Source organism: Larus michahellis, chromosome 1, assembly GCF_964199755.1.
Source record: "Larus michahellis chromosome 1, bLarMic1.1, whole genome shotgun sequence".
NCBI lineage: Eukaryota > Metazoa > Chordata > Aves > Charadriiformes > Laridae > Larus > Larus michahellis.
In genome coordinates, this window is record NC_133896.1 from 68,020,093 (window position 1) to 68,038,230 (window position 18,138).

Below are 18,138 nucleotides of genomic sequence, written 5' to 3' on the forward strand. Positions count from 1 at the left end.
TCTTTATCTCCCTAGCTATCATTATGAGGCCTGCTAATACCACTTCTTCTTACCAGAAATCAAAAGGCGGCAAGTGTGCATTAGAAGTACTTTTTTCAATAAATACTTCAGCATTTAGCAACTTAAAGCTCCATTAATAAAGAAAAGGAGGGGGGAGGCTATGTGTTTTATTCTTCATGTTACCTCTAAATGTGTATCTTATTTGGGAATAAGATATACACTTCAAAGTTAGTTACGCTCTTAAAAAAAAAATATCTCATCTTAGGACTTAAAAATTGAGCAAAATTCCTTAGATGCTTTGAAAATTGATGTTCTTATTCTACAGCTCCCAGCACTTTGAAACACTCTCTCCTCTGAAACCACACAGAATGTGACTTCAGCACATTAGCATTGTAAGCCATAAGACATACTCGGGCAAGGAAGTACAAAAAATAGAGCAGCCAAAAAGCACGACTGCTCTGAAACATATTGCCATTAAATTCAAAAATGGTTGTCATTGTCCTTATTTATCACACCCTTCTTCATTTTATACTACTAACAAAACAATAAAAAACAGATATCCACTTCTTAAGAGGTCAGATATTCTTTGCACTCATGTTCCAGATGAAGAGGAAGTTTTCGTGTTATTTCCTTGGCAATCCCTTAAATGCAGAAAGATTAAATATGAAGTAAGAAGCAGATTTGCCAAAGATCTTATCTGCAGGGAAAAAATTAAACCCACTATTATTTAAACAACAGATCTTCTAGAATTTCCTCTCCTTCATCTTGATTTTCGGTGTGCTCATGTAGAAATGGAAGTTAACTTTTGTAGGTTTATTATCTCCTTCTCATAGAATCTGAAGACAGCCTGATATTTTTCCAGTTTTCCATATAGAGCATTTTAAGGTTATTTAATGAAAACTGCTTAAACATTTCTTAATATCTCAAATCATGCTCTTTTATGCCAAGACTAGATACTGATTCAGTATTAAAACATAGAAAAGGTACCAGGTTTTGGAGGTGTTTGTCCACTATAATACATCAAATCCCTATTACAGAAAATGTGAAGGTCCTAAGCTTCAAAAGAATTTATACCACAATAAAAAGGGCTACATTTCACCCTAATTCAAATAATTTGCTATTATCTTTCTGAGGATCTTATTAGTAGCCACATTTCAGAAAAATAACTTTTTCTCTTTAAATTGCTTGTTTAAGACATATATATTTATTTCTAGACTCAAGAACACTTACGAGCTTTATTACTGCATGACAACACATGAAATACAGGAAACAGTAGTAGGAACCTGCAGGCTCTGTAACAGTTTGCAGCATATATATGACTAGTTAAAATTATTAGATTCTTATTCCCCAAAGTAAAACGTTTTTGATTGTTCAATAATAGAGAACATTATTAGTCCATTAGTTACTTCTTTATTTAGAAGCCTCAGAAGACCAAAGCAGCACATGGGCTGAAACCATACTACATTTCAACCTTTTCATTTCCTTCCATTAGTGTGTGAAAGTAGCTAACAACCACAATTAAAAGCAGTAACTTCACTCTTAAAGGTCTTCTCTGAAGTTATTTGTACAAACCACAGAAACTATTAACAGGTTTGACTACTTCACCCAGAAAGAGGACAACTTCCAGGTGCTACTCAATATGCAATAAGCACAGAAGCTCTCGGAGTCAAAATGAAAGCCAATTTACCTGTTCTTAACCCCTAGCATTCAGCCAGTCATCAATCCTACACATGTTCTCCTTTTAGAAGTTTTTATTGATGGCATTCATTTCCTTTGAATCTTTAGCAAATTCTGACAAAACTTTTCTACCAGCCACTTTTTCACAAAATGAGAAAGCACGCTGTCCAAAATCAGTTTCACTTTGAGTAAAACCGTTTAAAAAAAAAAAAAACAAACCCAAATCTTTTATGTTTTAAAATGTAAAGTGTGAGCAAGTTGGCATCGCAGTATCACCAAAAAGAAATGTCCTCTTTTTATAGACAGCAAATCTCACCTTGGTATACTCGTCTTTGGCCTTGGTAAGCATCCGTAAGATATCCACTTCTTTGTTATTAGCAGAATTCATGATCATTGGGGACACTCCTGTTCCTGTGCCCTGCTGTGCTTTGAATTGTTCCTGCTGAGTTAGGCTGAAAGTTGGAGGCGAGAGGAGAATACACAAGACAAAAACCAGTTAAAATATAAAAAGTTTAACCACAACTACTTTACAATAATTTATCAAAACTCAAGTATTTTCATTTTTCCCCCATCTACATAGAAACATAAAAAAACCTCTATTAAAAGATCTATATTAGAACATAATTTGACCAGGTGAGAGATTAATCTTCTCCAATCCTGAATACACTAGGCCAAAAAATAAAATATCTGTAACTCGGTCACAATTCCTACACCCAGACAAAGCAGGGAATTTACAATGTTATTCAGTTCTGGTGGTAGTGGAGGATGGCAAACACACACAAATCAGCCATTAACAACTAGCAAATGACCCATTTCCTGCCCCAGCTGTTTTATTATTATTGTAGAATGCTGAGAATTAAAACGTGCAGACAATTGGCTGAGCGACAGGGTATTTTTTATCTATATGCAAAACTGCTATTATAAACCACTACACATGGTTTACAATTGCATGAATCCTCTGAAAACTAGTTTTTATTGTAGTAAATTACCAGTTTGAGAGTACCTAATCACCACCAACTGAAACTTGAGCTGGTTAACTAAAATTAGCTGTCAAAAACCTGGGTTTCCGAGGGTTCATTGCTTATTTTTGTAAATTCATCCCTATCAATTATTTCTTGGGTCACAAATGACTCACTTTAGACCTGTAGGATATACAGCAAACCCAACAAAAAACCCTAAACAAACCCCCACCATTGTCACAGTCTGTGTTTCACAATGTTTTGTCACTGCAAAATGAAAAGCAGCAGGTATTACTTTAAAAAGAGATATAGAGGAAACATGGCTACCTTCCCATCCAGTATTTTATAACAAATCTTATCTGTAACATAGTGGTAGAAGAGTTAAAGCACTTTGCTATGGATCGAGATGTGTGAGGATGAGCCTTGTTTGGAATTGTACTGCAGGGCACATAAATGGGGTTTTGGGCACTTGGTAACTTTGGCAATCAAAATTGATGGCACTTCCTCAGCATGCTTCTGGCTACAGAAGCTGTTAAGAATGGGACAGATGACCTGAAAAAGAGAGATTCACAGGTCTGACAGTGCCTTTGCATCTCCCTCTGTTAGTACCTAATGCTGTCAGTGTGACTGTATCCGCCTCCCATGGCTTTTCTTGGGATGACAAAGACCTGGCTCTGCGTCATCCCTCCTCCTGTCCCTTAGAAGAATTGTGACACAATTATATGTCCAACCTTATATACTGCAGGCAACCTCTCATATCCAACCTCTGCCCGTTCCTATTGGGCCCCTTTACTATATCCTCCACATTATACCTCTAAAAAATTTAGATTGCATATGTTGATAAAAATCTGTAAGACTTCAACTCCTTCCTCCTCCAAACAAACAAGAAAACCTGCAGAATATGGTCATAAGAAAGGGATCACTGCAAACAAGCCCATCATTAGGCCAACCAGAGGGTAGAGCAGAAGAATGAGCCCTGTCCATCCTGGACATGTGAAGAAAGCAGTGACAGTGGAAAAAAAAAAACTATCCATGATACTGTTAGATTAAAATAGAGCTGAGAATACAGTTCTGTTTGAAATTTTAATCTCCAACTTGACTGCAAAATTAAAGATTGTATAACATGTATAAAATAATATTATTATATACGTAAAAGTAATGAATTCAAAGCTAATTAAAGTCTTACTTTATATTCCAAAAACAAAGTGGATTTTGTACATATTGCTAATAAATGAGGAAGTAGGAATTCAGCCATGATGTAGAAACAGGATAAAACCCATAGAAATTGTATTATTACAGTATGCCTTCAGGATAGCTCGCACTTACATTGATATAGGGGAAAAAAAGGTAACACCAACATTAAAAAAACACCCTCCCCAAATTGAAAAATATACTAAAACCCCAAAGAATACAATTCTTCAAAACAAACCTCTGAGTCATCAGGAAATAGATCAGATGAACTGTTACATTCTGATGTAGCTGGAAAGCTGCGCAGCAAATTATGAAAAAGTATTGCAATACAGTGATTTATTTCTGATTATACGAAATGCAGGTATTTGACAATTTTACTTGCAACAAAGTCTATAAAAATAGGTTTAAAGTAGAAAGGTATGACCATCCTAGTAATATAATGTGCATGTATGTACAGAAATACATACATAAAAAAAGCACAAAAAGTCTTGTTTACCCATCACTTACTTTTTCATGAGCTCTGCAATTCTTTGGCATTCTTCCTTATCATAAAACCAAATCCCATATATGGACACTGTAAATGCACATCAAACACAAACTATGAGCATCTTCTCAAACAGCAATTCTACCTGGTAGATATTTAAAAGTGACCTGTAAAGGAATCTTTAGATTTATTTCTGTCTTATGTTTTCCCCATCTATAAACAGAAAAATGACACCTCAGATCCTCCAAAATCAAAAAAAGATCAAAGGCATATCTCTAAGGATGTAAATTACAAGCTCTTGAACTTTCAATAAAGGCAGAGGTATTTGATCCTTTTCTTCAGAACACTAAACCAGAAGGTTTTTTTTCTTTAAAACCTTTTCCTCTGTCAATTTTTTCAGTTGTCATACCATATCCATTAGACTCCAGTGACTAGTGTACTGCAGGTAGCACTGCATGCATATATAAGCAAGGAAGATTTGTTTAGTTTTCAACAACATTCAGGCCTATCATATATCATCAAAGTTGTTAGAGCAGTACTAACACAACTCTGCCTCCCTGCAGATTTCCTGTAACATTGCCCATTATTTTCACCACCAAAGACGTAATTAGAGCCAACCCCAAGATTAGAAAATCTATATCTAAATTCAGATCTTCACTAACGTAAGTGCCTGCAGCTTTGCACAGAAACAACAGATTTAAATTTACTAGTAGTTCAAGATTCTCAAGCATACACACTGCTAATGAAACCACCATGACGGTAATAGCCATAATGGAACCGTAGTTAGTGTAGCTTCCACCATAATAAACGCAGAGCTTTTTTCCACTCATGACCATGTTATATAGCTGTTGTAAGACAGCCTGGGAATAAATCTACAACACTGTCTCAAAACAATCTGTCCACATTTGTCAGCGTAACTGTCCTACTTTTAACCTCAGGCACAAATTTGCTGTGAGAAGAGGAAGGGAAAAGCACTTAAAGGGTTAACACCGATCTTCTCCTTTCTATCACCACAACCTTGTGTAACATCCACATTCTCTTTACATGATACGGTAGCAAATAGGCTACGCTGTGTTTCTTCCCCCTTCCCACCATACCCCAGAGGCAAGAGTTTTCCCTTAATCTTACTAAGAAATGGCAATTCCTAACGTGTCTTCAAACATGGTAGGGGCTAGATTTTCTTTGAAAGGGGCATAAATGGCTTGAGTACCTGTTTAAAAATAATTGCAATGCTGATCACGTAGTATTTCCTTATATTAGCAGAATCCAAAAGCGATCACTTCTTCAATTCCTCAGAACCAAAACCGTGGCATACAAAGTATAAGTTGGCTTTGTTAATGTTTGAAAAGATAACGAATGTGCAGCTCTTTATAAGACTTAAGTGTAATACTTATCTCCATTCCCCCTCAAATTTTTCAGCCATGTGTTGTCTTTTATATAGCTAAAAATGGTTCAACTGTTTAATACTGCACGCTGGTGAAAAGCCTAAAAACCCCACAAACCAACATCCATCCTATAGACATACGATAAATAACTTTTAAAAGATGTACAGTCCTTTTTATGATTAACTTTTAAGTATGATGATCACTTCGTCTAAAAAAAAGGTAAATAACGATATATGTCAGTGGTTCTACAAATGTGCAACATAAGAGCTGATCTGAACTGCACAAATAATCTCCTTTTTGCAACACAGATATTAATATTAAAATACACGTTTAAAATATACATTAATATTCTAACACATTCCAGCAAGCAACCAATAATAAACTGCAAACCTGTAGAAAAGCACGTGAACGATTTGCAAGGTTCCAAAATACCAACCTACAAGGCAAAACTACACATCCTTCTGACAAAACACATTTGAAAACTTGTTGTTGCCCATATTACAACACTCTATTCTTCAGTGCAACAACACAGCAAGCAGACTGAACATCCCAGACAAACCAAATTTGTTTTAATTAAGATTCTTCTTTCTTATAAAAGAATCTCCAATGCAGAAGAGTATTGATGAAACTGTGGCCATCTGCTCCATCCTCTCAATTTTTTTTTTAATGTCTGCCACAGCTGGTGGCATCACCAATATGCAAGACAGGTTGAAGAGCTTCACCTTTTGGCCAATTGATCAAATACATCATAGGCTATTTAAGAATATCTGATAAATATGGAAGCTGACAGTCCCATGGAAATACTGCAGTGCTTCTGGCCATTGAAAGTTGAAAGACTAGAATCAAGAGCAGGAGCAAACTAGTTTACCTAAACTCAGTGACAAACACAAGTAAACTGATTACCAGTATAAAAGACCATTTCAGATTTTACAGAACTAAAACTAATATTTTGAAATACAATTCAAACAAATGCACACCCAGTTCAGATCACAGAATAAGGACACTAATTACTGCCTGTCCCACCAGACCAAACCACCACCCCAAGAATATATCACATCCTAACTGAAGCTTTAAGTCAGGATATTGCAGATCTAGAGACCTTTAGCCTAGATGTTAACTGAGCTTCAAACCACCACCCCCCACACACATTTACTTTCTTACCTCAGTCAAATGGTACTTTAAACCTGGACTAGGAAGGCACAGTTGAAAGTAAGCTAAGACCAAAACCCAACCTCCTCTGAGCTTACAGCTCAACCATTCAGAGGTGAAATTTTTCAGAAGCGGACAGTCCTCCTCTTCTTCCTTCCACTCTTCCCCCATCTGCCCAGAACAGATGAGCACATCAGAAATACACTAAGAAATAATCACACAGCCACTCCATTTGTTGCGGCACAATGTACTGTGAGCTCTTTCATGCATGGGAGAATGATGTACCAGTGAGAAGGCAATGACTTGGTGGAAAACTGAGATACCAGATATCCAAAGGACACTAATGTATGCTTTCATATTTGGTGTTCATTACCTGGAGTAACCATGGAGTAAATTTATACTACAGTAGTATATTCTGCTATAATCTACGTGTAAGGAAATAAAAATGTAAGAAATAGTAGTAAAAATGTGTATCAATAGCCATCTTCTTGATTATTGATGAATACAAAATGGCAAAAAAATAATAAAAAAAAAAAGTGTATGACAACACATAAAAACCTAGGACTGGCAAATGAACCCAAGATGATTACAAACCGTAACTGTCAAGCTAGGAACCTAGCCTGCTCTCCACTAATAAAAGCTAAATACACATACAATACAAATTTCACTACAAGCTTTCTACCAGCATCAAAACACTGCATGTCTTATCAGGATTAAATCTAAACAGATTACTTTTATCCGCCCTCCATCTCTATCAGACTGGTAGACAAAAAGGAAATCCTGATCTAAGTATCATCTGTAGAGTGGTAATTTCACTAAAATGTTCACATGTTAAAAATGAATCATTAAACAGCAGAGGCACAAGTGAATCACCAAGCAGCAGATGCACAAAGCATATTCTTCTATTGCAGCACAAAAGAGGAAATATTAAGTCATTTTTAGGCCCAGGTTCAGCTATAAAGTTATCCAAGAAGAGATTATTGTAAAAAACCAGAAAGAATAAACAAATCAAAGTCAAGTATCTTCTGCTAATGAAGTGAACCAGTTACAAGAGAAGTAGCTAACAAAAGCCAAAGAAGGAGAGCTAGTTTTATACTGACGGTACACATCTATTCATCCACTTTCAACTGCTCTGAAGTCATTAACTAAAAGAAATGAGATTTAGTAATGAATTGATCACATTAGAGGGAAAAAAAAAAAAAGGCACCAAAGTTACGATGTTGTTAACAAGATTACACAAGACTAGAAGGATATAATGCAGTTATCAAATCAACAAGACACAACAGTGAATGGGAATAAGCTAAATAAATTCCTTAAATCATCTAATTGAAATAATTAACTATTAAGAGATATCAGTCTTTAGAACTTCTAGTATTTGAAAAAGTTAGGGCACTCATAAATCAAAACTGAAAAATTCTAACAAAATCTGTGAAGCTCATTTAATGTAGCTCAGCAATTGAATTTTAGGAAGTATATTATTTAATTTTTAAATCACAGTTTCAGAGCTAATTCTACATCTTCCGCCTAACAATTTTCATTTTTTGGCTACGGACTTCTCATGTCCTCACAAACACTAGAGCACTCGATACTATTTATAAGAAGAAGCTGACAGCTGCTATCTACCAGAATTATAGATGGCAATTTCTAAACTCTCAAAATCTGAAACATTTATTATGATGATGATGAATTTCTGATCAACTTTCACAATTCATGCTAAGTATCCTATTAAAAAGGAAGGCATTTTCTCTAGGATTATTTATTTTACTCTTCATTTGTCTAGCTGCAGCTTCCAACTATTAGAATTTTGTCTTCTGGATAGACGTTTCCATTACCAACATTTTAGTGTACTTGCAAGACATTACTTTTAAGCTATTGCTCCACAGACTTCATACAGTATTTAAGCTTGGTAAAAATAAATACAGAAATATCATAACTACTGACTTAAGGGACTCCCCTATACCTAGAAACTGTTTTACACTTGCTAGTATTATAAATAAATAAATAGATTCTTCAACTCTCACGTTCTGTTCTTGATATCATGCTTTTTAAGGTACTTCATTCCCTAGCTATGGCCTAGACTCTTGCTCCTGAATATGTAAATCCACACTTGGCTATATTCTCTATACACATCTTACACAGAGGCCAGGCTCTTCTATGTTGGTCATCTTTTCTCTTTGCTATCTACCATTCATACAATATTTGACCATTCAGCAAACTATCCATGCTTGTATTTCTTTCTCTATTACTTTTTGGAATTTTGCAGCCTCCATTTTGCAGGACCTACTGAAAAAAGAACCAAAGTAGGTTATACCCACAATAATAATTTTTAATCTCTGAGTTCTTAATTTAAAATATTAATTAAAACATGCCACGTTAATTTTGTGTTCTTCTATTCCAATGCAACTGTGATACCGTCTTTACACTTTGCTCGTGCTCGGGTAGTGTAGGAGAGCTGGCTGTTGAAATTCTACATCATCGTCTGTGGGATAAAGCAAGAGGACTGCAACAAAGGAAAGAAGATACAAAAAAACGGCAGCTAAGGCAGCTGCAAGCTGTCTTGGAAAGCTGAATTCCATCTCTGATGCTGCCCCAGAGATATTATGCAATGATACGCAAGTTGTGAAATGTCATCCTAAGTGGCTGTCACTGATTGTGTGCAATTCATTTCCCAGTGTTTGATTTGAGGTCCTAGACCTGGGTGTAAGATTTGAGTGCACGACCTGCAAAAACACCAGCTTCTTATAATCACAACCAAAGTCTGTAAGAAGCGGTTTTGAACATAACTGAATGATAAATATATTGGAAAAATTAGGCACGAGTAATTTTAAAGTCAAATACCCTACACTTAATTGATCTCTGTAACTGTAACCACTCTGCCTTAGGATCCCAATTTGTAAAATGGGAAGAATAATTCTTCTAATCTGAGCAAGGTACAACAGTTTACCTTATTTACAAGTTATCAGTTATTATACTGATGAGCACCACAGAAAACAACAACAAGAAAAAAGCAATTAATAGTTCTGTCCCCAGTGCGGCACTTCAATGGGATATAACAAAGCAAAAAGCCCACGTATCAGTAACGAGGCAAAAACAGAATACTGAGTAGCCGCTCTTTACATGAATGCCATTCAGACTATTTGATTACTGAAGCAAAGTCCTTATTGCAAAAGAGGACAATACATAATTTAAAATTTCATAAGCAAAAAAGAGATTGCACAAGCAACCTTAATGTTGGTATTTGCTCATTTAGGAGCCGTAGAGTTCTTTTCGATCTTTATGGCCTTAAAGTTATTTCAAACACAAAATTTTGCTTGGCTATTTAGGTATTCAAAAACAAAACACTAGAAAAAAAAATTTCATCCTATTATACCATATTGACATTGATGTGGCTCATCAACATGACCAGAACTCTTAGGTCTCTTGCTTCTCTACATTGTGTAAAGCAGCACAATACAACACATATATAAAACAAACGCATTTGTTTCTAAATAATGGAAATTCAGCTTAGATATATCCTGTTATTTCTAGAAGTTCTTAGAGGGGAATCAAAATTTTTTATGATGACCCAGGCACAAAAATGCCAAGAAACTGAAGCAAGGTAAGAGTTTGTCAAACAACAAAAACCCGTACTTTGATATGACCTTAACTTAAATTCCTAAAAATCTGCTCAAAAAACCCAACCCGTTAAATCATTAGACACTTGTTCTCTCATTTCATTTGATAAAACTCCTGATCCGCTTACTTGGGGAACTTTTAATATAGACAGGGATATGGATGACTTGGTATTTCCATTATTTCAAATTTTTAAAACATTATATATGAACAAGCAGGGAAATAAGGCCAGTTACTAAAGGGAAAAGAATCCTGCTCAGATACATCTTAATGCAAACTGATGATTACACATGGAAAGCAAAAAACCACCCCCAAAATAAGAAGAAAATACACAACAACAAAAACCCCAACAAAATGCAAGAGCCCCTCAAAACCCCTTTCCCCAAAAGCAGATGGTTTGAGAGTGGGCAATGATTGGCAACACAACTGAAGTCAAGAATAAGTTCCTCATCACCATCTGTTTAATTGTGCCTAGAACTATGCCTTAAAAATCAACACAAGAAACAATTTTTTGCTAATAGGATGGACCCTGAAATATCCCTACAATCTTCTACCAGTCATGAAAGTTGGGTGACCAATTTGCAGACTTCCAGATAGAGACAGCAAATATTTCTGATTTCATGAGGCAAATAAAGGGACAGCCTGGAGGTGATGGATTGTTTATTAAATCATGTCTGTGGCTATACTGTGATAGCCTGACTTCAGGCAGATTTTTAATCAAAATTTATCAGAAATTCTTTATGAAAAAAATGTCAACTCTGTAGCAGACATAAACAAGACTGGCTCACTAGAATGCCCCTTAAATAGTCTCAAAGCTAAAGTTACATTAGTATTGTAGGAAACTTTAAAGGCCATTGATGCATTTATTTCCATAAAGCTCAGCAGATGTAAGAGTCCACCAGCAGGTTCTTTACTTTTTGGAAAAGAGACCAAATGCAAACTGAATTTGCAAGACTTCCCTTAAAAATCACATTCTGTTGATGCTACAAGAAATTTTTAGTCACGACACAGGAATAGCATCTATGTTATCATCCATCTGGCTTAGTGCATTTATTTTTTTCCCCCACCACTGGTTTTCCAGTCACATCCCCTCCCATTGCATCTTCAGTTCCAAATAATTTTTAGCTCATGATGATGTGTGACACTGAAATTAAGCAGGAATTCTGTAGAGATGGCCAGACTATCAATTTCTTAAGTAACAAGTTGTTCTCAATAAATTGCTTATTGGTTTCATTTATAAGTTGTTCTTCAATAAAAGTGGTTCTCATTACTATTTCACAACAGAATTCTGCAATGTCCATATCAGACTGGAGCTCCACTGCCTTTTGTAATGGAAATAATTAAACAGTCTCACTCAAGGAGTGTAAAATCTAAGTGAAGAGGTATTAAGATAAACAAATGGTGGGGGAAAGTACTGTTCCATTATTGATATAGAAAAATGATAGACACTGACTTGAGAAAGATAAGTGAAGAAGTCTGCAGCAAGGCTAAAAACAAAATCCAAACATCCTCAGTCAACAAAAGCATCATTCCCGTGAAAAAAATTCCATCAGAGAATGGCTCAGTGGAAAAGAAACATAACTCCTCAGCATCTGAAACTATTACCTGTATTAGCTTACCAGTGCTCTATATTCTCTGCTATCTTTCTACAGCAAACCATAAAACATGCCTTTAATGCACTGAAACGAAGCCAGGCCCTGATCTACAAGAATCACCTGAACATAACACAAAAATGCCATTACACAGGTCTAGGCTAAAAATATATCCGTAACTTGCGTTAGCAGAGAAAGCTTACACTAACGTAACGCTATCATAAGTGGAAGAGGTTAAACTAGAAACCACACTCTTTTCTTGATTCTGTGCATGTCACGTCATATCTAGTAGCTAAAAAGCAATAAGAACTCTCCTCAATCAAGGAGAAGGGGACAACGCCACCTTTCCAACCTGCAGACAAAAAAGCACTTGCTTTTATTTTAAAGAATAGGAAGGAGGGCTGCCTTCACCTTCTCAAATTCCAGCCTTTTTAGTTCCATCCTGCCTTCCATTAAGTGAAGAAGAGCAGCAGCTTCTGTTATATTTCTTGTGGAGTACCTGGGCTTCTAGTCCTGTGGGGGATAAAGCCTGCTCTACTGTAGGTGACATACACGGTTGGTAGAGGACTCATCAGGATTTGAACACCATGTTTTTCATTTATAATTTAGTCAAATCTAAGAATATGTTCCCAGTGATTTTGAAAGTGCACCTCTGAGGTACCTGACAAAGGTCAACGGACATCTGTAATTCCAGAGCTGTAGTCAAGTTCTTTTCCAAACTCTGCCAATGCGCTTTTTTCCAGTAAAACAGAAAAGAACAAAAAAAAGAAGGAAGAATATTTTAATCTCATATAGGTGTTCAATAGCATGTTATGTTATTTTTTCCTGAAACCTGAATTTTTACTATAATCAGTCTGAAGAGCTGTCACCCCAAATGGTTTAACTCCCACAAAATTATGAACAACTTCAAAAAGGGCTTCATGAGGAAAATAAGCAATCTTAACTACAGATGATGATTCTAATTCTGACTGTTGTGATCTCATCTCTTATTTCTTCACTGCATACCTTCAGAACCTAAGAAATGGAAACACATTTGCAGATCTGGCCTAAGTTCTTAACCTGCAACAGCAAAAGTCTAAGTTACTTGTATACATATACTTGTTCTCATAAAAAGTAACACATACGAAATATCATAAGATTAACAGAATTAAAAAAAAAACAAACAACTTTGTATTTTTCCATTTGTATACTCTGTACATGCCATCATTTCAGAGGCAGGCAGTTTCTTCATTTTTCCTACACCATCTCTATTTCTGAAATGGTTAGATAAAGAAATAAAAAAATCTACATAAAATAGGGAAAGGTAAAGTTAAGTACTATTTCTGAAATGTCAAACAATTAGTTCATATTTATAGCATATCTTATGTATTTGCTTTTATTGGTTTGCCACAGCCTGTTAACATGTTATATTCGACACCTTGAAATGTTCTTTTCTACCACTCTGTAGCCATTCGTTCTCTTACAGTCAGCTGTTACATTACAGATAATCAGTTGTTATTGAAGGCAGAGTTTCTGTCGGAAATTTTTAGGTACATATGATTTTTAGCGATACAACACAATTTCACGTGCACAGAAAGGACCTCCACTGTTCTCACGTAATGACAGGCAAACAGTAACAGGTTTACTCCAGTTGTGGGTAAGTTCACACTGTGCTCACAGGCTACATTTCAGTAGATGGCTGCAACTTGGACCCTTTATCATTCCCATATGGCCACTGCATTTTTAAATGCTTGGAAACTGAAGGATCATTAAATTTAATCTTAGAGTATTAATAAAAGTTTTTAAAATATATTTTATGGCCTACTTATTTTCTTGGGAAAGTTGCAATTTAGTAATTTCTTTCATGAAGATACAAATACCACCTCTTTGATCTACCTTATTGCTTTTTTCTTTTACTTGCTGTAATTATTTTTTAAGATATTTGTATATCTTATAAAAAATTATTTTAACTACTGAAGTTAGCGTTCAGATTACTACAAACATTAGCATTTTACTGACTTTTCTACCTTCTTGTACGCAAGACATTCTGCGTGGCTATATGTAAAGAGGGAGAAAAAGAAAGTACTCCTGAGATAAAGTTTGCCACCAAGAAAATATAATTTAAGCAGTAAGCATTTCCTTGTTTTAAACCTGTAATCCAACAGAAAAAAAAACACATTTATCAAATTCATTTTATATTAGCAGCTAGACATTTCACAATAGTAGCACTGGGAGATACCCTGCAATTTTTAATCCTTGAATATAGAACAGGGATATATTTCAATTCAAATAAAAATTTGGAATTTTGCACTGGTGATTTGCATTACCGCAACTGTGTTATTTTCACACAGAAAGTAAAAGTGCATATTTCATTTTGCTTCAGAAGCCAGTATTTTACTAGCTCATGCATAAGCCTGTAGGAATAAAACATATCAGTAATCATATTCTGCTTCCTCAGTCACTCCCCTCCTCCTACTTTTAACTCTCTCAGCGCAAATTTGAACCTCTACTTTGTTTTATATTTGAAAGAGAGAGGTACAGAATAGCCACGTGAGAGAAACCAGAATAAAAATAAAAGAGAGATGACAACAACAACAAAAAAGCAAAGCACTCCAGGAAGGCATATGATACCTTACATAAAAATCCAACGTTATTTCTCTCATTTTCTAATTATTATGAAGTTTCACGAACCTCTTCACTGAGAGATGCTACACATTCCTGCGTAGAGGATTTAACACTGTATGTTGCTAAGCAAATAATACTGAAATTTTACAGAAAGGCAGTTTGTTTGACAGAGACAAAAGAATTGGTGGAGCTCATCAAACTGAAAGTCCATATCCTGTCTAAGACGATGACCAGCACCAGATGATTCACAGGAAGAATCTTCCTAGTCCCTTTATTGTTGACTTCTGACCTGAAGCATGTGTCTTACATCACTTACTTTTTTTTCCCCTCCCCTGGCTACAGGATCTCTGGTTGTTTTTATTCATATAAATAATACCTCTGCTATGCAAAAGGATTACTGAAACAGGCTCCAAAAGACCTAGGAGTATGTATATCCAAAATAGTGAGGCTAGCAGGTAAAGCCCATGTTTGTTTTTTTAATGATTGATTTTAAGCAATACATTATGATATGAAGACTTAATATTTTATTACATTTTATTAAAGCAAGCTCTGCTTTGCAAATCCAACAACTGGGCTGCAGCCGCAACCATGAGAGCACAGCAGATAGCAAATATTAAGCCCAATCCTCCTACTACTTTGTACGTCAGTTAAGACAAAAAAGCAACACTGGATTTGCAGCCTTAGTGGAATTCTGCTGGAACAGTTGCACCGTGTTTCTGTATAGAACACATTCCTTGTCCTTTAAAGGGTATGCTATCTTATACTTGAGAAGGGTTTCTTTCTTTTTTCCTCCTGTAATTGAAAAGTATTGTTTACTGCCGATTTAAGGCTTGTTTTGATGAAGAGAGAGCTGATGAGGCACTCAAGGGCTTGTATTAAATCAATACTAGACAGAAGTGAGCAGCCTGTATATGCACTGTGGGATACACTTGCTCACATATTTATCTTCTGTGTTTTGAGAGAAGGTTACAAATATTTTTATATATATACACACACATATAAAAGAGTGCGAGTGAGCAAGCTCACATTCCAAAAGAACTTTTCTGGCTATGTCAGGAGTGAAGTCCACCCCCTAGTAGACAAACCTATTTTTTTTTCAAACACAAGAGGATATTATCAGAGAAGACCGTGCTGATATACAGAAACCAGAGATCGTCATGGCTCAGTGAGGTGATGAGCTGACGGGTGGATGGCGCCCATTATCTTCATTTCTCAATCCAAGTTTTCCTGAAAAACCCCAGGGGGAGGAGAAGGCTCCAACTGAGCATAAGGCACAGAGGACAAGAAAAGGATTAGGAGTGAAGAGCAAGGAAAGGAAGGATAATGCAAGAGATATTGCAGAGGTTTCAAAGAGCTGGAAAATAGTTTCTAGATTAAAAGACCAAGTTGTCAGTACTTTAAAGCAACATTCAGGTTTTAACAATAACTCTAAGTAAGAAACAATTGTCTGAAAGTAATTTACCTTTACTATATATAGAAAATTTACTCAGGTTCAGCTGTTTCAACGCTCCTTGGAATTTTAAAATGTTTCAAGCCTTTGTTCGGCAAGCGTATCACCCGCTACACAGCCACCAGCCAGGGGAACCCGATACGAAGTATAAGGGGAAGCTGGTGCATGAAACTCAGCTTAACTGCTTCTACATCAAACCTGGAGGTAAGACAACATTACCCGGTTGTGTGCACGCAAACTGTACTGGTATATAACCTGCTGGGATAAGTATTCCCTTTCTATTTAAATAGAACCGTCTGTATAATATATGAAACTACGTTAATAACTTACAGTAATAGTTGGGGATAACTTACTGTGAAGTCCTGTAAATGTGGTCTCACTACCACAGGATTTAGACAATTCTGGCAATTCTCAAATTTGTAGACTTAAGTAAATGTACTGCTTTTCTTGGTCTTTTGCGTCTCTAGTGAACGTTGCTTTCCCACTTCCACTTTGCCACAAGAGAAAAAAAGTCACGGGCAAGGCTTGTAAGTATAAGGAACAAGAAAGAAAAAGTGTTTTTTCTGTAGACAAAGAGGTTAAGAAGTTTAAAACATACAAAAGCTCAAAATATTAAATGCATTTGTGCGCCTATGAAGGGACTAACCTGAAACGGGGGTTATGCGAGAGATTTCTAAAAAGCAACTATCTCTGTAATATCTTCATCTGCAGAAGAAATACGTAGGAATTCATGTATGTATTTACACTGACCTGGAAAAAACTACTTTTTATGCTATACAAGGAGGTGTGTATGAAACAGAGGGTATACAGGTAGTCACATGAAAATAACCTCTTAAAAAAAAATATTATCTGTTCCAACTTGAACTCTTCAGCTTTACTGCATCATATGCCTATCTTATCTTGAAAAGATGTCCGGAATTCCCAGCGCTGGCAGTACACTCCCAGCAGTAAATGTCCAGACAAGCTAATATGTGGCTTATATTCTGACATCCATAAATGGGAAACAAAGACTGTGTCTAGCAGATATATGCAGTATCATATTCCTTCCATTCTATTCAGAAGCTCGTCCACAACTGCAGTATGGTTCATAAATGCTTTTAATTCTATTCTATATGCTTTTCCTACCAACTTGCTTGGCCAGGCAGGGATATAGTTCCACCATACACAAAAAAATTACCAGCCATCAAAAAAACTACATAGCTTTGTTATCTTAGCTCCTTAGTCTGTTTCTTCTCACAAGACATATAGTTTCTCTGACTTTCAGACTGGAGTCCATCATTCCACATAACTGAAAACCCATGTTAGGAATACTGCACTTCTTTTCCTTACGGTTTTTTGTTTTTACCACCTTCGTCACACAACAGAAACACATCATCAGAGCAAAGAGATGTCTGCAGTCATCATAACTTACAGTTGCAAAAAGCCACTTTACAAATGCAAAGCATGCTAAATTGTTTGCTTTGCTCAGTCAAAGACTGCCACAACAGGTACCAAATCCTTAGGGTAGGAAGTGTGACGAAGAAACAACAAAAATGTCCTTTTAGGAAAGTCTGAGTAGAAATATCTGTGCTGAATTGGGCAAGGTGACAAGGGACAGGGTTTTACTCATCAAAACTTACATCTTCATCTTAAGATCTTCACAACTGGCATGTACAATTTCAACTGAAAAACATATATTGTATTTAGTTTAAGGAAAAACATGAATAATAAGGCCGCACCAGAAAAAAAAAATCCAACCAACTTACTAGTAAAAACAATTTTGCTTTAAAAACAACAAAAAGGGGATACTACAATTCCTCCTCTGTTTTTGGTTTTATTTATTTGAACCCTGAAAACCTAACTCACAGAACTGCATTTACTCTCCACAATAAGCACAAAAAATCCCCAAAACCCTAAAGTAGAATCAACCAATATCTTCTAATCCTAATCACATTAGTAATATAATTTCACATTAGTAATATAGTTTCACTGGGGCCTCTGCAGGTCATTTACTCCAGCCTTCTGCTCAAAACAGGGCTAGCTTCAGTAAGATAAA

At 35.9% G+C, this 18,138-nt stretch overlaps 2 protein-coding genes across 33 annotated transcripts in view; one reads left to right on the forward strand and one right to left on the reverse strand.

The window, feature by feature from the left end:
* The window catches only part of DCP1B (decapping mRNA 1B), a 46,570-nt gene that overhangs the window by 17,289 nt on the left and 11,143 nt on the right, over positions 1-18,138 (reverse strand). For both annotated transcript variants that reach the window (XM_074584627.1, XM_074584637.1), the window contains exons 4-5: positions 4,335-4,401; positions 1,994-2,129 (exon numbers count right to left, since the gene is read on the reverse strand). In XM_074584627.1, the coding sequence (XP_074440728.1) occupies positions 1,994-2,129; positions 4,335-4,401 (203 nt within the window). The remainder of the gene's footprint in view (positions 1-1,993; positions 2,130-4,334; positions 4,402-18,138) is intronic.
* Positions 15,927-18,138, forward strand: part of CACNA1C (calcium voltage-gated channel subunit alpha1 C) — a 484,401-nt gene continuing 482,189 nt past the window's right edge. For all 31 annotated transcript variants that reach the window (XM_074584499.1, XM_074584530.1, XM_074584575.1 and 28 more), the window contains exon 1: positions 15,927-16,307. In XM_074584499.1, the coding sequence (XP_074440600.1) occupies positions 16,178-16,307 (130 nt within the window). In that variant the 5' untranslated portion in view covers positions 15,927-16,177. The remainder of the gene's footprint in view (positions 16,308-18,138) is intronic.